This window comes from Solanum stenotomum, chromosome 1 (genome assembly GCF_019186545.1).
Source record: "Solanum stenotomum isolate F172 chromosome 1, ASM1918654v1, whole genome shotgun sequence".
NCBI classification, from domain to species: domain Eukaryota; kingdom Viridiplantae; phylum Streptophyta; class Magnoliopsida; order Solanales; family Solanaceae; genus Solanum; species Solanum stenotomum.
Window position 1 is genome coordinate 36,017,840 of NC_064282.1, and position 24,650 is coordinate 36,042,489.

The 24,650-nt window shown below is 34.7% G+C and overlaps 2 protein-coding genes and 7 non-coding genes across 9 annotated transcripts; 7 read left to right on the plus strand and 2 right to left on the minus strand.

Moving 5' to 3' along the window:
* Positions 1-231: 231 nt before the first annotated feature.
* Positions 232-2,400, minus strand: LOC125877394 (pectinesterase-like). The gene is made up of 2 exons (XM_049558701.1): positions 1,260-2,400; positions 232-1,170 (listed from the first exon to the last, which is right to left on the minus strand). The coding sequence occupies exons 1-2, from the start codon at positions 2,320-2,322 to the stop codon at positions 473-475; spliced, it is 1,761 nt and encodes a 586-aa protein (XP_049414658.1). The 5' UTR covers positions 2,323-2,400; the 3' UTR covers positions 232-472.
* A 6,650-nt stretch (positions 2,401-9,050) lies between these two features.
* LOC125853968 (U5 spliceosomal RNA) lies at positions 9,051-9,167 on the plus strand. The gene has a single exon (XR_007445269.1). It is a non-coding gene; the product is annotated as a U5 spliceosomal RNA (small nuclear RNA).
* Positions 9,168-9,996: 829 nt separating this feature from the next.
* LOC125853935 (U1 spliceosomal RNA) lies at positions 9,997-10,157 on the plus strand. Its single transcript, XR_007445242.1, has one exon. It is a non-coding gene; the product is annotated as a U1 spliceosomal RNA (small nuclear RNA).
* Positions 10,158-10,845: 688 nt separating this feature from the next.
* Positions 10,846-11,538, minus strand: LOC125845873 (secreted RxLR effector protein 161-like). The gene has a single exon (XM_049525390.1). It carries the CDS (start codon positions 11,536-11,538, stop codon positions 10,846-10,848), a length of 693 nt encoding a protein of 230 aa, XP_049381347.1.
* A 754-nt stretch (positions 11,539-12,292) lies between these two features.
* LOC125853956 (U5 spliceosomal RNA) lies at positions 12,293-12,409 on the plus strand. Its single transcript, XR_007445257.1, has one exon. It is a non-coding gene; the product is annotated as a U5 spliceosomal RNA (small nuclear RNA).
* Positions 12,410-13,238: 829 nt separating this feature from the next.
* LOC125853941 (U1 spliceosomal RNA) lies at positions 13,239-13,399 on the plus strand. The gene has a single exon (XR_007445247.1). It is a non-coding gene; the product is annotated as a U1 spliceosomal RNA (small nuclear RNA).
* Positions 13,400-15,342: 1,943 nt separating this feature from the next.
* Positions 15,343-15,459, plus strand: LOC125853957 (U5 spliceosomal RNA). The gene has a single exon (XR_007445258.1). It is a non-coding gene; the product is annotated as a U5 spliceosomal RNA (small nuclear RNA).
* An 829-nt stretch (positions 15,460-16,288) lies between these two features.
* On the plus strand, positions 16,289-16,449 carry LOC125853944 (U1 spliceosomal RNA). Its single transcript, XR_007445250.1, has one exon. It is a non-coding gene; the product is annotated as a U1 spliceosomal RNA (small nuclear RNA).
* Positions 16,450-17,097: 648 nt separating this feature from the next.
* On the plus strand, positions 17,098-17,215 carry LOC125853977 (U5 spliceosomal RNA). Its single transcript, XR_007445277.1, has one exon. It is a non-coding gene; the product is annotated as a U5 spliceosomal RNA (small nuclear RNA).
* The last annotated feature ends 7,435 nt before the right edge of the window (positions 17,216-24,650 follow it).

Sequence of the window (24,650 nt, forward strand, 5' to 3'; positions counted from 1 at the left end):
ATTGCCTCATTGAAAAGATGTTTTCAATGTTGAGTTGATAAAATCTTACCTAAAATCAATAACTGAAAAACAATATTAAATACTAATAATTCTCATCTAAATAGTGTAAGAACAATAAATTTGAATAAATATGTATACAAAGTTTGTTTATATCTTAGGCCTCAAATTGAAATTTCGCTTTAGACCCCTAATTACGTTAAGCCGCCCTGACTTTGGATTGTGACAGTAAACAAATATGAATACTGTGAAAACCCTCAAAATAGTAGATTGATTTATTTTATAAGGTATTTAGATTGATTGTTGAACCTATCAAGTTTAGGGAAAAGGTAAGGATGACAATTTAGATCTATCTCTCACCCTCATAGCTACCCTAACTTTACATATTACAAATTAAAAACTTACTCTACGAGTTTATTAGTGCTATGGTTACTTGTTTCTACTACTCTGCTCCATGTATACTTGTCACTGTCACCTAGTTTTTCAGGCCAAGGAAGTGTGGGGCACCTGTGGATTGCACCCACTGATTTCCTTGAATAAATGGAGTTGTTGTATATTGAAGTGCTTCATTCCTGTCCGTGATCACTTTGAATCCCTTCCATTTGACCCTATTGTTGGTATTGGCTCCTGGACCACGATTTGCGTACTCGGCACATAGGCATGTGTCAAGGGCAAAATTTCCATCCCAGGGCATCCAACCTGCAGGTTGAATGAAATCTGCCAAAGTTGATTCCATGATCACAGTTCTTGCGTACATCTTCCATGGCCTTCCTAAGAAGGTAGGAATCTTGAAACGCAGAGGTTCTAGTAATTGCTCGGGAACAATGCGACAATTTTGGATTACTAACCCTGTGGTTGCCCGAATGTTAGTTCTTCCTTGAGCTGCCACTGTATTTTGTTGTTTTTCCATTGGCTTCCTTGCAATAATTAAGCAGTTTTGGAGGATAGTTGATGAGTCACCAAAGATGAAATCAACTGTGCCTGACACCACACAATTGCGGTAAAATTGTCGATGTGTTTGAACATACAAAGTGTCTTGATATCCATCCATTCTACAATTGTAAAAGGCAGACATATCAGATTGAACACGGAGGGCTACCGCCTGGTGCCCCTCCGGTCCTGCTGTGTTTTGGAATCCCATGGACTTGCCTATAAATCCATTTCCAATTGCACCTGAAAATATTTAATGTTATTAATGTTATTATAGCCGAATTTATTTTCATGTTTTACTGGGAAAGAAGAAGGGGATATGAAAAACTTACTGAAGGAAGCACTCTGATAAGTAGACACACCATTAAGTGCGGATTTGTGTCCTGTAACTATCGTCTTTCGGGGTCCATCTCCATACATAAATACGTTAACTTGATATTTTGTGACAATTATGTATTCATCATAAATTCCGGCCTTCACATATATAGTATACCTTCCTTTTAGGTTCTTAGGGTACGCAGCCAGAGCTGCTGCGATAGTGTTGTATTGTCCAGATCCATCCTTAGCTACCACAGCGTTTGGTGCTGGGTTGCCGTTATTGCTTGCAGCCAACAATTTTCTATCACTACTAGAAAGCCATGCAGGATATCCTCCGCTCTTTGTATTGTTGGCTTCCTGCTTGTCATTGTCTTCATTTTCTAACAATCGCCGAGATGCTGCTGTTTCTGCTGATGTAGTAGTATCAGTCTTGTTCCCAATGGGAATATTAAATTTAGAAAGAATTTCAGTCATTGCATCGACCATTGCAAGAACATTGTCCGTGAGTTGTGTTGCATTTAAGAGGGAGGTAGAAATGGCTTTCTGAAGTTCTGGTTGAGTAAAACCATCTATGCAGGTTTGTTGGTAAGAGAAGACAGCACTGAGCCAGTTTTTGAGTTCTGTTTCCCTATCAGCGATAGTGTGGACGCTGCTATCACCCACAGAGGAGAACGATGCTTGAAGCTCATCAATCGCGTATTCCAGTAATTCCTTGCAATCATCAGTGGCCATCTTTTGCAAGGAGTCATGAGCCTCTGCTTTGCCGATAGAGGTGGACCTTTCTATTCCAATTCTAACTTCCTGAATGGCCACCTCAATGGCTTTTTGGAGGAATTCCTTCGGGGTGGCACTTTGGTTGTTGGCCATAGAGCTAAGGCTATTTACACATGATTTCTTGAAATCTGTTTGTGAACAAACAGAAGCAATGGATTTGGATGTGGTAGAAAGCACTTTGTCATCCTTTTCATCATTGCCCGAAGAGTCTTGTGTCCGATTATTGCTTGCAATAATAGCAATAACTACTCCAACAACCAGGATAATCGATATACCAAATGCAAAAATCTTCCCGCCTTTCATTATTTATATTTCTAAGATTAAATGTGTAGAGAGGATATTGAAAAGAGAGACAAAAATGGAAATTAGTCTGGACTATGGAGGTCTCTTTGAGTCGTCTTCTTCTTTATCTTATGAAAAAATGCATGAATTTCCTTGAAAATAGGAAAGGTAAACAAACATTTGTGGCCATTAAGAGATCTTAGTAAACAAGTGTTAACCAGACCAAGAGGGGAAGGTGTACAATTCATATATTATTTGAGCCTTCCAATCACTTGCCCTTCATTTTTAAACACTTGCATTGCCAACTTCTTTTTATACCATAAGCAACATGTTAATTGCTTATATATAATGACTTTTACAGCTACTAGTTAATATATTTTGTGTCCAAGGATACACGATAAATGTATTACTCCATCCGTTCATATTAGATACACACTTTCTATTTTACATGATAATTAAGAAATTATTAATGGGTGAAAATCATTTATACCATCAAACTTTACTTTAAAAATCAAACTCCCCCATCAACTTTGAAAAATAATCAACCTTCCCCTATCCTAATTGACTTTTTTAAAGGCCTATTCTACCCTTATATTATCAACCTTTATCTTTTTCTTTATTTTTTTTTATACTTTTTAAAAATTATAATATTTTTATATTTTAATCTTCATTACAAATTTTCTATTAAACATATTAGTTTCGTCCAAAAAAAAAAGAAAACATTGGTTGAGTATATAATATAATGTCGTTCTATAATGAAACAAATGAACAAAATTAAAAACTAATGTTATTATTTTTGACAAAATCTATAATGTGATGCAAGTAACAAAAAATAATAAATAAAAATAAAGATAAATTTCATACATTAATGATAAAGTTAATTTTTAGTTATATGTTCCAATCTACAATGTTGTAAAATGATTTTTTTAAAATGAAGGGAGAGAACTAATCAAATAAAAAAGAACAACAAATTTGTATTATAGTGAATGTCTATTATGTGGAGTCCATTAGAGAAAAGTTAGAAATCCTACTTGGAGACCAAGTCAACTTTCCCCTATAAATAAAAGGGGTTTTCATTAATTGTAAATTAGATCTGTGAATCCCTAATTATTCCTCAAGAGAAATAATTAGTCTTCTCTCTAGTCTCTTCTCATTATTTTATATAGTTTCATAACACGTTATCATCACGAGTCTCTAACCAATTGAGTTTTGGGCAATCAATATATATGTATGAGGAGGGAGCATATAAATTAAGGGCCCATTTGACTATGCGGTATGGAATCACGATATGATGTCATAATATGAAATCATGAAATGAAGTTAAAGTTCTATTTGGACATGCGATATGGAATTTGTGTTGTATATTTTCTCATAAACATAAGAATCTCACAAAAGTTATAAAACTATGAAAAATGGCCCCAATTGTTTATTCAATCTTATCAAATAAACAAAAAAATTATAAAATCGCACAATAAATTATTACAAAGCTATTTGTTCTCTACTTAAGTAACTGTTTCATCTAACTTTAATTGATCAAACTTTAATTCAATAAAAAAAATTGAACATAAATTTTAGTGTACTAGTCTTTAATATAATCCTCTCACATAGTATTACTCCCTCCGTTCTTATTTATATTCACCAAATCAATTCCTACTTTATCATTTATATTTACCAAATTTAAAGTAATAATAAATTTTATGTTGGTGAGAATAATAAATTTTAAAAAGTAATGATGTGACTATTAATTTTATTTACATATGAAATAAATAGTTAGTAGATATAAATGTGAGGTTGATTTAACTAAATATAAATTTGTGGGTCAACTTTTATATTTAAAAAATCTCAAATCATGATATGAAATTCTCAAATCATGATTTTTGTATAATATGAGATTCCATCTCATGATATGAAATCATAAGATGAAATCAGCGTGAAATCGCATGTTCAAATACTGATTTCATCTCACGATTTCATATTGTTATATGATATTGCATGACCAAACGTTTACTAGATATATACATTAACTGGGCAAAAGTCGCAGACCAACATTGTTGAAGGTATGCACCCCATCAATCTGTGATTCTGTTGTTTTGTTATAAAGGGCTAAAGTGAAAAAAATGATTATTCCATGCCCGAAAGGAAATCGTATATTTATAAGTATGTTTATAAATTATAATTTGCTTTGTGGCTTACAATTCTTTAGCAAGTAAGAGGCTTGTGGTTTATACTTCATTATTTAATAATTATGTGTTAAAAGTTAAAACATTGAGACGGCCAACACAAGGACCGTAGTGGAACTAGAAGTGTAGTACTACCAATTAGGTATTTTTCAATTAATTGGTATGCCGTGTTATTTTGATTTCGTATCCCTACTAATGACTATATTTTTCATGTTTTAATGAAATTTATTTCAATTGTACATATAATTATAAGATTTAAAAGGTTAAGGGTAAGTTTTGATGCACCATAAATATAAGATGTTGGATTTAAGTTTCATCGCATCATAGGGGTAATGTCCAATTGCATTGTGAGGGTAAGACGATTGATACAAGTTCAATCGCACCAAGAGGGTAAGACGATAGATTCATGTTCAATCATACCAAAAGGGTAAGACGATGGATGCATGTCCAATCACACCAAAAGGGTAAGACATCAGGTTCAAATCTTGGTGTACTATGATGATAAGATGTTGGATTCAATCTCATCAATTTATGGCCTAAGACGCCTTCATATGGGTAAAATATTAGATTTAAGTCTCAATGCACTATATTGATGATATAATGATGATTAAAGCAAAATAATGTGCTTTGGTGAAAAAGTCATGAAACTTATTCCACTAATTTTGCTTCATTCCTTGATGTGAATATGGTACGATCTGGCTTCACACCTCTTGCCTATCGGAACACCAACCCAATCTTGAAAGCTGAAGTGGGTTTAGGGAATGGAAGAACAAGAACATCTTCTTTACCATAAAAAATGGTAGAGAAACAAGTGATTGAATAATGCACATGAATGTGGAATGAGGTACCAAGCAATCAAAAGATAATATGTTCAGATGATTGTGTTCCATTCTTGAAGAATGAGAACTTTTGATAAATACTAAAAATATAGATCTATTCTCTGAAGTAAATGTGACAGTACAAAATAAATCTTATCAATAAGGATGTGCACTTAATGGTGATGGGATCACGATTCACCTTCAGAAGCGGTAGACTGATTGAGAAGAAATAAATATAAAAATTACTCTCGGAGTACTAAATCTAAATTTTGCTCATATGATAGTAAATCAAAAATTTACTGAAGGCAAAAGGCACATGTCATGATAAACTTGGAGTTTTCTTATTATACATATATTGAAGAACCAAAAGTTTCTTCAAGAATTTTATTTGTTGTGTATTCTTATGATAAGTTGATTGGATCAACTAATGTTGGGACTAAATCCCTAAATTCTGAAACTATAAAAGGTGAATATGGCCTATTCATTTGTCATGTGATATGATAAATAGATGCATCTATAAGATATATAATCACATGTGCATTTGTTGTCATCCTGCAGTTTGCTATTCACTAAATTGTGTGTGCAAGATAATTGAGTTAAGAGCACAACTTTCAGAATATGTAATCAAGACGATTCATCTTGATAATATTACTAAATTTCCAAGTTGATGTGATATTATATTCCTCAAATAAATAGTCAATCATTGCTTATGAGAACAAAGCTCCATGGTCTGAAACATAATATATTGCATACAAATGTAATTGTATGCATATATCAGATCAATAAATTATGATCAATTTTTCTCTTAATTGGTTTATGGTTAGGGACAAAATATTTTCCATCTAATAATATTGATGTGCGGTATATGATTAATGAATATATTATGATGCACAAAGATGAATTCTCCTAAATAGATTGAGATGTATGTTAGTTTATCTAACATAAGGGGGAGATAAGAAGCAACCAAGAGTTGCAAATGCTTTTATTGAATGTCACCGAAGGACAGAGTCTATGACATGCATGAAGCATGATAGACCAATCGATTCTAAATAATATTGTCCTTGAAAAAAGGAAGGAGCAAATGATTAAAATGATCATAATGAAAAAGTAATGTGCTCTTGAAGAGCCTATGGCATAACACTTCATGAAACCTCATGAGAGGAATACCTGAAAATAATGAAGTGATGAGATCTCAATAAGTTATGTCGTGTTGTGAACCGATACAAAGTGATATTTTATCGACAATATCTTTGAAACAATATAGCACAATATTGTAAAAAATTATGAGAATATGAATTCTACGTTTATTAAGGCATGCTGAAGTAGAAATAATTATCAAGTGAAAAGTGGAATAATGCATATCGGTAAACGTAAAACTTATTTGACTTGCAATCACCTGAAGATGTCATACATTTAATATTGAATGTTCGACAGTTGACAAAATTGATATGAAAATATTTTAAGGACTCAAAATGCATGAAGCATATATAAGTTATTGGAAACTTGTTTATAATCCTCATATGGATTAAATCAATCAAGAATCTTTTTTATTGTTATGCAAGTTGATGACCTGAATTGGAACTCTTGAAGAGTTTTCAAAATGCAATAGATTATTTGCTCAAAGAAGTTGAAGTGAGTAACTTGCAAAATTCTTTGATCCTGAAGGATGATTCATAAAAGGAGATGGAAGAAAACACATTTTGTCAAAACTTTTCTAAACACATGAGCTCCTAAGAATGGTGATATCAGCATGCAACAGATTTGTCCAAGTAATGATATGACTCATTTATTCATCAAGTCTCTACCAATTACAACTTTCGAGAAGATAGTGTACAAGCTTGGAATGCGAAGATTCAAGTCTTTGAATTAATATTCATATTAGGGGGAGTTAATACGCGATGTACTCTTTTTTCCTCACAAGGTTTTGTCTCATTGGGGTTTTCCTTGTAAGGTTTTTAACGAGGCATCCATAATGCGAATTATAAGATATGTGTACTCATTTTTCTTTACTAGAATTTTTTTCCATTGGATTTTATCTAGTAAGGTTTTAACGAGGCATATAATCTACAAATAGACATCCAAGGGGAGTGTTATAAACATATTTGTATTATAGTGAATGTATATTATGTGAAGTCCGTTAGAGAAACGTTAGGAATCCTACTTGGAGATCAAGTCAACTTTCCCCTATAAATAAAGGGATTTTCATTCATTGTAAATAAGATCTGTGAATCCCTAATTATCCCTCAAGAAAAATAATTAGTCTTCTCCTACTCTCTTCTCATTATTTTATATAGTTTCATAACAACAAAGAATTTTTTTGAAAAATAAAATGGGGTAAAAAAAATGGTAAAAAAGAAAGAAAAAGAAAAGAAAGGAGAAAGAGACGAGTGAAAAGAGAGAAATAAGAAAAGGAGAGAGAAAAAATTCAGAAGAAAAAGGATGGAGAGATAAAAGAGAATCAACGTACTCAATATTTTAGGAGAAGATTAGAGAAGACGAGAAAGATCAACAGGTAAAAATATTGAGAGAGATATTTTAGGAAAAACATTAAAAAGAGAGATTTTCTAGGGACAAAAAAACATGTGTTTTTTAATCCCTTTATTGCATTTTGGTATTTTCCGTTTTTTAAATTATTTTATTCCGTTTTATAAGATTCTATTGGTATGTTGGTGAAAAGTCAAACTATTGTTATACAAGAGTAATTTGGGTGCTTAAATTGTATAGTTAGATTTTTTTATCCGTCCGTTTTAAAATTAGTTTAGGTTAATTATATGGTGACCAATAGATGATTGTCATGCCATTAATGAATTTATTAATTTGATTTAAATTGAGGACCATTAAAAATAAGAATAATATGGGGCCAGAGATGATGTGAGGGGTATTTGAGGGCAAATAGGTGGACAAAGGGTCATTTTATATCATTTTCAATAGTTCAAGGATATTTCAGACCTTTTTTGTAGAAAATATTTTTGAATTTTTTTTGTCTCAAAGTCCAACTAAAAATAATAGTTTTAACATAGTGAATGTGAATTTAGTTTCAGTTGACAAAATTTGCATGAATAATACTTGAACCCAAGGATATATAATTTTGTGTGTAAGTAATTGTTTTAAAAAATTGTTTAAATAGACGATAATGAAGAGGAAATAGTGTAACACATTTTGTTAAAATTTATAAAAAGAAATTTTCACGAGCCACTTTAACAGCGTGGCAAACGTATTTTCTAAGTGTTTCCTTTTAGAATTAAGTTTGAACTCTTTAACAAAGCTTGTTACAATACTTTTTTGACAATTTTCTAAAAATATTCTCTTTTTAGTCTAAAAGGCAAAGGTTATGAAAAAATTAACCATTTTGCCAGTTTTATACATTTTGGTTGTGAAGTTTATCCATTTTACCTGCACTTAGGTCAGTTTTACCCGACTTTAGCCATTTCGCGAGAAATTCTAGCATTTCCCCTAAGCTTCAGCACAATTTTGTTTGAAATTATATTTTGTCAAAACTAATCTTCAAATATTGCAAGTGCAAGTGCGTTCGGTCTTACAACTTTTACCTCGACACATTCTAGTATCGTTTTATGTAAGTGCGTTCGGTATCCTTTGAACATTTTTCTCTTTACATTTTTCGACTTTATCTGGTTTTGTTCAACAACGATCAACTAGCTGAGTGCGGTGAGTACCACATCTATAAACAACGACTTAAACAAACTTTGTCCCAGTATACAAATGCAGCACAGATAGGCAATAAAACTCACGCAGCCACGCAGTGAGCACAAAGCAAACTATTCTTTCGCCTTTTACTAAAGAATACCGTGTGCGCGCTGCAATCAGTGGCATACGCCAATTTTTGGAGGGATTCTCTTCTTTAGAGGACCCCAACAATACTAGTTTTAACCTTTTCTATGTGTCTTATTCACAGTAACATATATTTATATTCTGATATTATAATATAGTGACACTCTTGGTGAAGGGTAGATAAAAATTGACTCAGAGTTCTTCAATCAGTGTTCGATATTATTGAACATCTTTGAATCGTGATTTCTGATTAAGGGTCGAGGAATATTGACAAGAGGGAAATGATATAGAGGGGGAAATTCTTGTTAAACAAAAAAAATGCAAACAGGGTTCTCAATTATTATTTGAACACATAGAGAATTTAGACTAAAGCTACTGCACTTGGCTGAACCCGTAAGCTACACATTGATTCTGACCGAGCATAAAATTAGTTGAAGTGCACACAAATGTGTCAAGACACCACGGTAATAACAATAAAAAAAAAATGAAAAAGGATGAATATCAAATTGCCCGGTGCACATTTTAAGTTGGCATTTTTCTTAACATATGGTAGGTACCTCATAGAATTAGTTGAAGTGCACACAGGTCAAAGACATCATGATTGTATGAAGAATAAAATGAAAAAAAGGATCAAATAACATTATGGACCTGTTCTGTAAGTAGGAAAATATTTTTCATGAAAACTGTTTTCCTCTGTCCGAACACCCCTATAAGTTGAGTAGCTTTTGCAGAAAGTTAAATTTTCCCAAGAGTATGATAAAGATATGTTTGTTGTCTATCTGGTTTGCTATTAAATGGGGAAAAAATGATAACAAAAAGATGAAGGGTAATACATCCCTCATCGGTCAACACAAAGAAAAACAAGTATAAAGATGGGTATAAAAGAATAGGAAGGAGCAACAAGAAGCATACTTACCTGGACGGGGTCAATGGGCAATCAATAAGACCCATGGCCTAGGTTTGTGACCTCCATTGCACTTTGGAGGGGTGCCTACCTAAGGTCGATCCAAGTGGTCGAGCCTACGTCATAATTTGTTGCAGAGGGGGCCTGCGTTCGCGCAGCCCCTACCAATCCTTAAACAAAATCTTCTTATAATTGGTAGAATCTGTAATAATCAATAGTGTGAGACTGTGAGCAATCACTTGGCTGTTGATAAAACCGAGCTTTCATTCAAATGTCACTCGGACTCTTTAACAACATCTCCCTTCTATCTCTACTTGAATTTTCTTCCTGAGCTGCGGAATTGATAAAATCATGAAGCTAAACTATGAAATCCATGGATAATTCTCATGAACTCTAAGTAAACATGGAAGAGAGATTGTGGAATTTACTATTGTATTGAAGATGAAAAATTGTGTTACAGATATCCATCTCACCACGGTTTATATACACTTTACATAATTGAGTACAAAAGGAATCTAATGCTAACTAACTGCCAGCTCATCTAACCGACTTAATCAAGTTGTTATATAACCAACTATTAACATCCTAACTAACTATTTTATACATGCTCACGTTATGCCAGTCTCAATACTCTCCCTCAAACTGGTATGTGGTGCAAATATGTTCAACACTCCCATTTTGGAAATCAGATATTCATGTTGTGTCCTCAATAGTGCCTTGGTTAGGATGTCTGCCTGCTGCTCCTTAGAACTGACATGGTGTGTCTTTATCAGCCCCTGTTGAATTTTTTCCCTTATGAAATGACAATCTATTTCTATGTGCTTTGTCCTCTCATGATACACTGGGTTTGCTGCTATTTGCAAGGCTGCTCGACTATCATAATACAGTGCAATGGGCTTCTTATTTCTACTCCCAGCTCTTCAAACAATCCAGTCAGCCACACTAACTCTGAACATGTTGAAGCCATACTTTTGTACTCTGATTCAGCAGAGCTCCTTGAGACAGTATTTTGTTTTTTTGATTTCCAGGAAATAAGTGATTCTCCATGATTTACCAAGAATCCTGCCACAGACTTTCTGGTATTAGGGCATGATGCCCAATCAGCATCACAGAATGCTGTCAATGTGTTGTCTCCACTGCTGCTCATTAAAATTCCCATTCCGGGTTCCCTCTTAATATATCTGACTACTCTTAAGGCTGCTTCCCAATGAGATTTTTTTGGTTGTTGCATGAACTGGCTGAGAGTCTGAACTGCAAATGCTATATCCAACCTGGTCAGTGTCAAATATAAGAGCTTTCCAATCAGTTTTTGATATTTTCCCTTATCCTCTAAGGGCTCATCATCACTGATTCCTGTGAGGTCATCTAGTTCCTTTGTTGTGAATTTCTGGTTGAACTCCAAAGGTGTCCAGGCTGGCTTTGAACCACTCAAGCCTAAGTCTCCTATCAGCTCCAAGGCATACTTTCTTTGGTTCATTAAAATTCCTTTATGAGACCTTGAGAATTCTATTCCCAGAAAAAACTTTAACTCTCCAAGATCTTTCATTTNTCTTGTAGCCAAACAGTGAGCTGATGAATGCTTGATCTTTAAATTTTTACAACATATAGAATGATTTCCTCCCTGCCAGAAGCACTCTGGGGCACACCTTCAGTTTCTTCGTTTTTGAGAAGTCCTTTCTTTTAATTATCAGGGCCGTCATGAGTGATGTCGAAATCAGTTTCATTTGGATATAAAGATGGTTCCTTCGGGTGGGCACATCAAGCTCTAAAGATCCAAACTAGACGGAAGCTCTAAGATCTTTTAAAGATGCGTGATGCATGACATCTAGCTAGCTACTCAAACATACACTAGCATACAAAAGAGTACGAGCAACATAGATTATAACAACTTTTAAGTAAACAACAGAAAACTGCTTTGTTTTCTGCTTCTGCCCATTAGGTCCTTCACTATACACTTTTTAAAAAACACAACCTGCATTCGAGTTCAGCTATTCAAGATGCTCAGTTCGCAACATTTTATCCATCATCTTGTGAAAATATATCTCCTTATAATCACAAAGATACCAAAGCGAAATCATATTTTAAATTAATTGATCGAGAAAGTATAAAACAGGACAGCTTAAGTAGTTTTTATTTGAAAAACCTGTTAGATTTTCAATCATAAAGTTACTGAAAAAGAAGCAGAGAACAATTTTTATAAAGGAGTGAGTGAAGTGAATACCACATCCATAAAAAAACAATTAAATACAAACTTTGTCCCAATATAAAACTGAAGCACAGATAAGCAGTACATCTCACGCAGCCACGCAGTGAGCACAAAGCGAACTATTCTTTCGCCTTTTACTAAAGAATACCGTGTGCGCGCTGCGATTAGTGGCATACGCCAATTTTTGGAGGGGTTCTCTTATTTGAGTACCCCAACAATTCTAGTTTCAATTAATTTTTTTACTTGTCTTATAATATAATTTATAGTATTTTATATGAGCAAAATTTGTGCTGCTTACCAAAAAATGCAAACTGCTTCTTCTGACTTAGTTTATGCTTGGCTCTTTCGATTTGGTCCACCTTATAGAATTAGTCGTAGTGCACATAGGCCAAAGACATCACGGTTGAAAAGACGTCAAGATCGGTTGTATGAAAAGACGAAAAAAAGGAAAAACAGTATGGAAGTGTTCGGTATGAAGGAAAAATGTTTTTCATGAAAAATAGTTTCGTCCATATGGAATACACATATAAGTTGAGCAACTTTTGCAGTAAGCATAGATTTTTGTTGACATCAGTTTCTACACAACACCTTTAATCTCAGTACAATTAGACACTTGACTTTGTCACTAAAATTGGATTATATGATTTAGTCAGTACCTTTTTGTTATGACAAGGGAAATCCGCAGTCACTAAAACCACACAGGAGAGGTAAAACCGGTGCGACGAGCTCGACCCAGAAGGCAAACCCCTTGCTTTCGTTGGCAAGGAATTTTGAACTTAAGACCTCCAACATGGAAGTCCCAAGCCCAAACTACTGGGCCACCCTGAAGGGTATGGTTTACTCAATACTGAAATTCACAAGGGCTTTTTAATCTTATTTTAATTTGCCCATGAGTATTGTAAAGATTTGTTTGTTGTCTAGATGGTTTGCTATAAATGAAAAAAGAAGAAGATGAAGGGCAATAAATCCCTCATCGGTTGACACAAAGGACAACAAGTATAAAGATGGGTATAAAAGAATAGGAAGGAGCATCTAGAAACATACTTACCTGGACAGGGTCAATGGGCGATCAATAAGACCCATGGCCTAGGTTTGTAACCTCCATTGCACTTTGGAGGGGTGTCTACCTAAGGTCGATCCAAGTGGTCGAGCCTACGTCATATTTTGTTGCAGAGGGGGCCTGCGTTCGCGCAGCCCCTACCAATCCTTAAACAAAATCTTCTTATAATTGGTAGAATCTGTAATAATCAATAGTGTGAGGCTGTGAGCAATCACTTGGCTGATTGATAAAACCGAGCTTTCATTCAAATGTCTCTCGGACTCTTTAACAGCATCTCCCTTCTATCTCTACTTGAATTTTCTTCCTGAGCTGCGGAATTAATGAGTTTGATCAATAGAGTTTCATATTTGCTTGAAATTCGATATAATAGAGTTGCAAAAGCTACCGAATCTTGACAAAGCCGTTATTATAAAGGTAGCTCTGCCACTGATTATGTTGAAAGTTTTATATTCCCAAGGACTTTTATATTTGGTGACCTCCATTGCACTTTGGAGGGGTGCCTGCCAAAGGTCAGCCCAAGTGGTCAAGCCTAGGGGTGTTCACAGGTTGGTTTGGGTCGGTTATTGGTCAAAACCAAAACCAAACCAATTTAATCGGTTTTAAAATTATCAAAACCAAACCAAACCAAATATAATATATATTTATCGGTTTGGTTGTTTTCGGTTTTGGTTATTCGGTTATTAACCATACATAAAAATAAAAGAAACAATTCACTAAAAACATGAAAAAAGTTACAACAATCCATTCAAACGAAAAAATAGTTAGAATGACTGGCATTACATAACTTTCGATCATTGAATTTACTGAATAAAACTTCAAAATTCACTATTTTGGCATAGAAGGAAGAGAAAATGACATTTTCAGTCCCACAAAGAATTTTCATAGACACTCATATACATGAAACCAATAATAAAAATATTCTCACCTTGGACATTTTTTCTTTCATAAGTAAATTATAAATAAATTTTGATGAAACATATATAAAATCTTTAAAATTGTTTATGAATATAATATATTATGTATGTATAATAATAAAATTTATGTATATAACTTGTTGGTTCGGTTCGGTTATTTCTTCGATTTTTTTCGAACAAAACCGTAACCAAACCAAATACTATCGGTTCTTAACAATCTAAAACCAAACCAAACCAAAACCAAAATTAAATCAGTTCATTTAATCGGTTTGGTTTGATTTTTCGGTTTGGATCGGTTTTTATCCAAACCATGAACACCCCTAGTCAAGCCTATGTCATAATTTGTCATAATAGGGGCCTACGTTCGTGTGGTACTCAATTCTTAAGCAAATTTTTCTTGTTTTGTATTTACTTTGTGTTCTTGTAGCCAAACAGTGAGCTGATGAATGCTTGATCTTTAAGTTTTTACAACATATAGAATGATTTCCTCCCTGCCAGAAGCACTCTGGGGCACACCTTCAGTTTCTTTGTTTTTGAGAAGTCCTTTCTTTTAATTATCAGGGCCGTCATGAGTGATGTCGAAATCAGTTTCATTTGGATATAAAGATGGTTCCTTCGGGTGGGCACATCAAGCTCTAAAGATCCAAACTAGACGGAAGCTCTAAGATCTTCTAAAGATGCGTGATGCATGACATCTAGCTAGCTACTCAAACATACACTAGCATACAAAAGAGTACGAGCAACATAGATTATAACAACTTTTAAGTAAACAACAGAAAACTGCTTTGTTTTCTGCTTCTGCCTATTAGGTCCTTCACTATACACTTTTTAAAAAACACAACCTGCATTTGAGTTCAGCTATTCAAGATGCTCAGTTCGCAACATTTTATCCATCATCTTGTGAAAATATATCTCCTTATAATCACAAAGATACCAAAGCGAAATCATATTTTAAATTAATTGATCGAGAAAGTATAAAACAGGACAGCTTAAGTAGTTTTTATTTGAAAAACCTGTTAGATTTTCAATCATAAAGTTACTGAAAAAGAAGCAGAGAACAATTTTTATAAAGGAGTGAGTGAAGTGAATACCACATCCATAAAAAAACAATTAAATACAAACTTTGTCCCAATATAAAACTGAAGCACAGATAAGCAGTACATCTCACGCAGCCACGCAGTGAGCACAAAGCGAACTATTCTTTCGCCTTTTACTAAAGAATACCGTGTGCGCGCTGCGATTAGTGGCATACGCCAATTTTTGGAGGGGTTCTCTTATTTGAGTACCCCAACAATTCTAGTTTCAATTAATTTTTTTACTTGTCTTATAATATAATTTATAGTATTTTATATGAGCAAAATTTGTGCTGCTTACCAAAAAATGCAAACTGCTTCTTCTGACTTAGTTTATGCTTGGCTCTTTCGATTTGGTCCACCTTATAGAATTAGTCGTAGTGCACATAGGCCAAAGACATCACGGTTGAAAAGACGTCAAGATCGGTTGTATGAAAAGACGAAAAAAAGGAAAAACAGTATGGAAGTGTTCGGTATGAAGGAAAAATGTTTTTCATGAAAAATAGTTTCGTCCATATGGAATACACATATAAGTTGAGCAACTTTTGCAGTAAGCATAGATTTTTGTTGACATCAGTTTCTACACAACACCTTTAATCTCAGTACAATTAGACACTTGACTTTGTCACTAAAATTGGATTATATGATTTAGTCAGTACCTTTTTGTTATGACAAGGGAAATCCGCAGTCACTAAAACCACACAGGAGAGGTAAAACCGGTGCGACGAGCTCGACCCAGAAGGCAAACCCCTTGCTTTCGTTGGCAAGGAATTTTGAACTTAAGACCTCCAACATGGAAGTCCCAAGCCCAAACTACTGGGCCACCCTGAAGGGTATGGTTTACTCAGTACTGAAATTCACAAGGGCTTTTTAATCTTATTTTAATTTGCCCATGAGTATGGTAAAGATTTGTTTGTTGTCTATCTGGTTTGCTATAAATGAAAAAAGAAAAAGATGAAGGGCAATATCTCCCTCATCGGTTGACACAAAGGACAACAAGTATAAAGATGGGTATAAAAGAATAGGAAGGAACATCTAGAAACATACTTACCTGGACGGGATCAATGGGCGATCAATAAGACCCATGGCCTAGGTTTGTGACCTCCATTGCACTTTGGATGGGTGCTTACCTAACGTCGGCCCAAGTGGTCTAGCCTACGTCATAATTTGTTGCAGTGGGGGCCTGCGTTCGTGCAGCCCCTACCCAATTCTTAAGCAAATTTTTGTTGTTTGGAGTTTACTTATTCTCTTAGTGGCAGACCTATATATAGGTTTGAACACCTTAGAACCAATACCAACATAGTGGCAATTGTATGCACAAAACTTATACAACGCCCACGTTCAATTCTCTTTACTATCCAAAGTTTGAACATGTAGAGAGCGAGAAGTTCCCCACCATAACTTACATGATAACATGAAGTGAATGATAAGACTGGAGATGGCCAATCTTACCAGCTCAAACGATGAGATAGTAAATTATATTCTTCTGATAAATATGACAACACACATAATGTTAAGAGTATATATTGGAAAAGATCATACCAAAGCGAACAATATCATTACCAGTTCAAGTTTCCATGACAATCGTGTGGGGCTTGACCCAAAATCCTTTTCAAATTTGTATAGGAATTCAGCTATCAACGATACTCAGTCTAAAGAATCCTATGCCACATTTCATCGATTACCTTGTGAGCATATATTTTCTCAAAATCACAAAGGACTGATTGGTGAAAAAGAAGTAGAGAGCAATATTTTAAAGTAGTGAGGTGAGTACCACATCGATAAATGATGAGTAAATACAAACTTTGTCCCAGTATAAAATGGAAGCACAAATAAGATGGAGAACTCACACAGCCACACTATGAGTACATAGCGAATTATTCTTTTGCCTTTTACTGAAGAATATTGTGTGCACATGGCAATTAGTATGCAAATTCAATTTTTTTTCCACATGTGTCTTATAGTTATGATTTTTAGTATTTTGTATGAGCTAATTAAGTTTTCAAGTTGCAATATTTACTTGGAAGGGTGGATGTACATCTAAGGTTGGTCTAAGTGGTCGAGTCATAATTTGTCGAATGGTTGGTCCAAAGGATCGAGTGTTTTTGGTGACCTCCATTGCACTTTGGACGAGCCTATATCATAATTTGTTGAAAGGTTGGTTCCAGGGGTTGAGATATATTTGTCGTTGTTGACCCCCATTGCACTTTGGACGGATGGATGTCCATCTATGGCCACATGGTCAAGCCTACATCATAATTTTTGTGTGGGGGGGAGGCTTTTTATTTCTACTCTTACTTGTGAATCTTCCATACCTTGGTTTCAAGATCCCTTTTTTGTGAAAACGAACTTATGTTTTGTCTATAAGGTTGAACAATATACGAGCACACATTAGAACAAAGTCTTAACATTATCAGAAAGGGTAATTTTCATTTGCACAATTGTAAAAAAGAGTGACAAAATCTAAATGATAGCCTAAAAATGGACATTTGCATAAATCAGGTGTCTAAAACTAACAATATAGACCGCACAAACTCTCTTTTAGTGTACGCGCCATCAAGAGAACATCTTCCCACTTGTTAGAAACGGGTGAGAAGATCAATCTCAGATGTCAATCCACCAAATATCTCCTACTTTTATACTATATGATAGACGTTCACTACTAAAAAAATAGTGAATACCGACCTACAAATACCGACCTCCGGAGGTCGGTATTCCCTGAAATATCGACCTAAAACCGACATCCCAGCTTAGGTTGGAAAAAGCTTGGTCGCTATTTAATACCGACCTCTGGAGGTCGGTATTTACTGACCTCTCGAGGTCAGTTTTTATTTTATGTTGGAATATTCAATTTTTTAAAATTCCGACCTCCGGAGTTCGGTATTTTTGTATTTGCATTTTGAGATTCTGACCTCCGGAGGTCGGTATTTTTATTTTTGTAATGTTGAAATTCTGACCACCGGAGGTCGGTATTTTTATTTTTGTAATGTTGAAATTCTGACCTCCGGAGGTCGGTATTTTTATTTTTGTATTTTTGAAATTCTGACCTCCGGAGGTTGGTATTTTTATTTTTGGTATTTTTAAAATTCTGACTCCGAAGGTCGGTATTTTTATTTTTTAGTTTTGGAATTATGACCTCCGGAGGTCGGTATTTTTTATTTTTTAAATTCTGACCTCCGGAGGTCGGTATTTTTTATTTTTTAAATTCTGACCTCCGGAGGTTGATTTTCTGCTACAAAACTGGCAGCAAATTGCTGCAATTTTAGTTGTCCACCTGCATATTTATACCAAAACAACCCAAAGAATTCCAAATAAACTTCATCTAACCAAAACAACACAATATTTTCAACATATACATTAAACTATTTCAAAATAAACTTCATCCAACCAAAACAACACAATATTTTCAACATATACATTAAACTATTTCAAAATAAACTTCATCCAACTTCAAAATAAACTAAAATATGATCAAACAATTCCAAAAATATAGAAATCTAAAATGTCAATTCAGCATCCACTACTTGATGAACACTTGATATTTCTAACTCAGCATCCACTACTTGATGAACACTTGATATTTCATTTTGATATGCAACATCCAATTCATTCTCAACTTCCACTCGCCCCATCAGTTTTGTTTTGATTACAACCCACAAATCAGACTTATCCCTACGCAACGGATAAGGAGCATAGTACACTTGCTTAGCATTATGTGCAATAATAAAAGGATCATAAGCCTCATACTTCCTAGTGTGCTTGACTTCAATGATATTATGCTGCTTAAGCTCCCTCGTACCTCTTGAAGTTGGATCAAACCACTTGCATTGGAAAAGTACTATTCTTTTGATTGGCCAACCCAAATACTCCAACTCTAGAATCTCCTGTAGGACACCAAAATAATCAACATTCTCATTTTGATTTCCATCATCACCTTTAACCCAAACACCACTATTATTAGTTTTCTTATTCTTTGAGTATTTCTCTGTGGTAAATTTAAAATCATTTACGATATATTGGGACATTGTGTGAACTGTAATCGGTCCCTAAGAAATATCCTTGAAAAATTGATCAAGTGTGGCGGCATTTTCTGAATTGTAGACCTATTGTTGACACCCAATTTTGACCGACCTTTAACCTTTTTGGAATGCTATTCGATTAAATACGTGTTTTAAAAATATAATTCGAGTTTAAAATTTTAACCAATTTTGTCTAAAAATTATACATTTTAGTATTTTGAGCCCGACAGATCGCTAATTATTGGTACATCTTTCCAATCAAACGAAAAAAAAAAGCTACTTTATATCAAGCCCGACAAATCAACCGCACCCACTCCTTACAATAGGACGAAGGGTCAAAGCTACAATATTCCGAATTCGTCAACAAATGACACTCAATCCTTTCAATAAGATGAAGGTCTTTGCCTCCAATCAACTATTGCATGTGCCCGAGAATTGCATCATCTACATTTGCCCGAGAATTGCATTGTGCCCGAGATTGCATTGTGCCCGAGATTGCATTGAGCCTGAGATTGCATTGTGCCCGAGACTGCATTGAGCCCGAGATTGCATTGAGCCTGAGAAATGCATCATCTGCATGTGCCCGAGAATTGCATCATATGCATGTGCCCGAGATTGCATTGTGCCCGATATTGCATTATGCCCGAGATTGCATTGTGCCCGAGATTGCATTGTGCCCGAGATCTGCATGTGCCCGAGATCGCATTGAGCCCGAATTGCATGTGCCCGATATTGCATTGTGCTCGAGAATTGCATCATCTGCATGTGCCCGAGAATTGCATCATATGCATGTGCCCGAGATTGCATTGTGCCCGAGATTGCATTGAGCCCGAAATTGCATTGAGCCCGAGATTACAGTGTGCCCGATATTGCATGCGCCCAAGAATTACATCATCTGTATGTGCCCGAGATCTGCATGTGTCCGAGATTGCATTGTGCCCGATGTTGCATGTGCCCGATATTGCATGTGCCCGAAGATTGCATTGTGCCCGATATTGCATGTGCCCGAAGATTGCATTGTGCCCGATATTGTATTGAGCCCCAAGTTGCATTGTGCCCGATATTGCATGTGCTCGAGAATTGCATATGTCCGAACAAAAAAACAAGCTACAAGTAGCAACAGATGCCCGAATTACAGATACGCTTTCTTTATTCATTATTTTATTCCTAAGGCGTCATGGTCTAAAGGCATCATTTTCATGGCCTGTGGACATTATATCATGGCCTAAGGATTTACTTTCTGCTTATCATGATCCAAAGGTGTCATAGTCTAAAGGCATCATTTTCATGGCCCGCAGACAACATTTCATGACTTGAGGATATAATTTTTGCGTATCATGGCCCTAGACATCATAGCCTAAGACATCATTTTCATAGTCTTATGGCAAACATCATTGTCGATATGGGAAATTGCATCATGTTTACCTTTACCGTTTGTTTGATATATTTGTTCTAATAATATTATAAGCTACAGATTTGCAGAGACTAACATTTTGCAGGCGAGATCAATCTCCCTCTCGGCTACAATTATCGTGCTTACGTCTATCGCAACAATGCCCTATCAATTTCTTCGCTACTCAATTGCCGTTTTTCATTTAACCCTTGGCTACTCATATTACCGTTTCTCATCGGATTTTGCACTCTTATATTTTAAAATCTCTGTTCATGCCTTTCTCGCTACTCTAATCTTATCTATTCACGCCGATATCATTCTCATTCGTATACCATACCGCTCTTTTAATTTTTAGGAGTCTCGTTTATTCCTAAATCTAGAACTACACACGACCTGATTCTCGTATAACCAGAGATATGTAGGCGGCTTAATACCAAAGCCTCGGTCGTACCCTCTTCCAACTTTTTATTATTTCAACTGATCCTACTGACATCTCTCGTCGGTCGGACAAAATCGGCTACTAAGTCAACGTTGTTCGCTCGACAATTCATCCTTCATTCTCAAACAACCAAGGGGCAGCTGTTGACACCCAATTTTGACCGACCTTTAACCTTTTTGGAATGCTATTCGATTAAATACGTGTTTTAAAAATATATTTCGAGTTTAAAATTTTAATCAATTTTGTCTAAAAATTATACATTTTAGTATGCGTGCTTTATAAAATTATCGTAAATTATTAAAATATATTTTTTGAATTATTAGTAAAATTTCAAAATAATTATTTTATTCAAATGTTTTAAAATTTTAGTGATGTTAATTATATAAAAAAAATAAAATATTATAATATTTGTAGTATTATAACTGAATAGCATTTCTTAAATTTTCCTCAAAATCATTTAAACTATAGCCCATCTTATTCTAATTCATTCCATCTTATTCTAATTCATTCCAATTCTAGCCTATTCAATTTCAATTTTATCCCAATTATAGCCATTCTTTCATTTCAATTCTAGCCAATTTTATTACAAATTTGGCCATCCAATTTTCAATCTAATTTTCAGAATTTTTGATTCCATTTAATCTCAACCGTCTATCCTTAAATTAAATTCTAGATTAAATCCTAGCCGCTCATCTAAGATAATCCAATGGTCCATATTCAATCAATATTTTCTTTCCTTTTAAACTATGCCAAAAACTCCAAACCCTAACATTTTTTCAATTCATCTTCTTTCTCCCTCTCCAAACAGCTCCGCCTCCCTTCCCCCTCGTCCTTCTCTCATCTTCTCCGGCGAGAAGCGAATGCCGGCGAACCTTCCTCCCTTCTCCTCTTTCTCTCCCACGTCCCTTCCCTTCACTATATTATTATTTTTTATTTTTTGCAGCAACAGCAGCTTCCTCTCCTTGCCAGCGCTGTCTCTGTTGGATAGCAGCTCCGGCGAGGAGCAACAACAACATCAGCGACAACTCCAGCTGCTCCAGATCCAGCCAGCAACACCAACTCCAGCATCAAACTGCTCCGGCCAGCGAGCAGTAGCAGCAGCTCCAGTCGGCGACCAGCAGCAGCAATAGCTCCGACTCCGGTAGCAACTTCGACCAAGTGAGCTCCGGCGAAGTTTGGAATTTGGAACGATGAGAGACGGATCTCAACAGATCCGTCTCCGGTATTTTCTTCCAATCTATTATTGTTTCATCTACTCAATCCTATATTGTGCCTATTTTGATTATATTTTTTGGTATAGCTTGTTGTTTGAATGGCAAAAAAAAAAAAATTCGGTCATGAGTTATATGCATAAAGTCTTAGATTGATAGCTTATTGAGAATGTAGCTGATTCAGTTTGGAGTTTTATTTGGGAAGTTCATCGATTTACTTTAAAATCGTTTTCAAAATCCGTCTTGTTATTAGCTGATTTTGCTTGCTCGCCAATATTTGTATACTTTCAGTATTTNNAGCTTAATTAATTAATCAATACTAATTAATTAAGTTCAAATTAAGTTCAAGTTCTTGTTAATTAGTTGATCAAAATTAAGTTTATATTAATTCCTAATTAAGTTTTCAAGTTATTATAAATTAGTTAAGTTTAGTATAGTTCTAATAAATTTGTATTAAGTTCAAATTAATTAAGGTCAATAAGATTTTCAACTACAAAATTCTAATCAAGTTCAACTAAAATCCAAGTTCTAATAAGAATAAAACTTAAGTTCTAATAATAAATTAAAGTCAACAACATTTCAAGTTCATATTCCTAATTAAGATCAATTTATAGAAAATTCAAGTTATAATTAATTATAAGATCTAATTAAGTTGTAATTCAAATCCCTAAAATTACACATTATCACAAAATTTAAACTAAGTATCAATACTAGATGGACACAAACACGTTATAAAAAGAAATTGTACTTCAACTTTAGAAATTTAGAAACACCAAACCTTATCTCCTACTTTGATAAAAGAAGCTTGTATCAACTTTTTTTGATGTTGAGCTTCCTCAGTTGCCTAGCCCGCAAAATCAACCCTTTCAACACTAGAAAAAGATTCAATAATTATTAGTTACTACATGGCACAAACATACAGCAGCATCGAGATTCGTCAACTGCCTATTTCCTAAATGTGAGCCAATTTGAAAACAAGCATCAACATAGAAAAAGAAAGAACACCCACATGAATAGATATCTTTTTGGAATTCAAACTTTAACATTAGTCATATTGGAATACATACTTTTCAAAAATAAAGCCGTGTTTCAGTGAGTATTTTTGGCTTTACGGTAATGTATGTATAGAGTAGCCACCAAAAGTCAATCTCTGTCCGTTGACCAGTCTATATTTTCACAGCAAATATAAATATAAATAGGCAGATATAAAGACCCACACGAATAGATTGGAGAAGAATGAATTAAAATTAATCAAGTAAGATAAACTTACCCTCTTAATCTGTCACTGCCACAGTGAGTTTTGATGTATACTCCCTCTGTTTGTAGCTGCTGTCGGAGTTTACTGCTGCTGCCACCCACGCGCTGCTGCTGCCGCCTATGCGCTGCTGCTGTGACCTGCTGTTATTGTTGCTGATCAAGGCGGCGCATCGATCGGGATGGTGGCGCGACCTGTTGTTGCAACGCCAGTCGGGGGTGGATTGGGAGTGAGAGAGGGGTGTGGTTGACCCGAGTACGTTAGTCGAAAAGGGGAGAGGGTAGGGGAACGGAGGAGGCGGCGGCTGCTCGAAGCCTGCCGCTTCGCGCGACTCACCGGAGCTATTGGAGACGAGAGAGGCCTCGCTGCGGCTGCTCTTCTTTGAGAGGAGGAAAAGAATGAACAATATTTAAGTGTTTGGGTCTTTTAGATTGAAAAATAGGAAAGTGGGGAAGATTCAATCTGACCATTGATTAGATGAAGATGGACGACTAGGATTTGATCTCGAATTTTGATAGATGGTTGAGATTAAATGGAAATTAGAGTCTTGAAAAAATTGAGACAAAAATAGGCTAAATTTGAAATCAACAAGTGGCTATAATTGAAATAAAGAATTTGAATTGAAGTAGCTAGAATTGAAATAGATTGAATAAGAAAGGACTAGAATTGAAATACAATCGAATAAATTAGGCTACGAGTTAAATGATTTAAGAGAAGATTAAGAAGATGTTATTCAATTAATAAAATATTACACATGTTAAAGAATTTTCATATAATTAAACACACCTAAATTTTAAAAACATTTAAATAAATAAGTAAAGTAATTATTTCGAGTTTAACTATCGATAAATATAATAATTTAATAATAATTTTTATAAATTATTGCATACTAAAATATATAATTTTTAGCCAAAATCGATTACAGTTTTAACCTGAAATATGTTTTGAAAATACATTTTAATTGAATAGCACTTCCGAAAGGGTTGTAGGTCGATCAAATTGGGTGTCAACAAATATTACAAAATCATCACTCACCGAATGAGGTCGATATATATATATATATATATATATATATATATATATATATA

Excerpts from the sequence above, each read along its gene's own strand:
- LOC125845873 (XM_049525390.1), bottom strand. The coding sequence starts at position 11,538 with ATGAAAGATCTTGGAGAGTTAAAGTTTTTTCTGGGAATAGAATTCTCA.
- LOC125877394 (XM_049558701.1), bottom strand. The coding sequence starts at position 2,322 with ATGAAAGGCGGGAAGATTTTTGCATTTGGTATATCGATTATCCTGGTT. Across the intron at positions 1,171-1,259 it reads TTATCAGAGTGCTTCCTTCA|GTGCAATTGGAAATGGATTT; the intron begins GTAAGTTTTTCA and ends AAATATTTTCAG.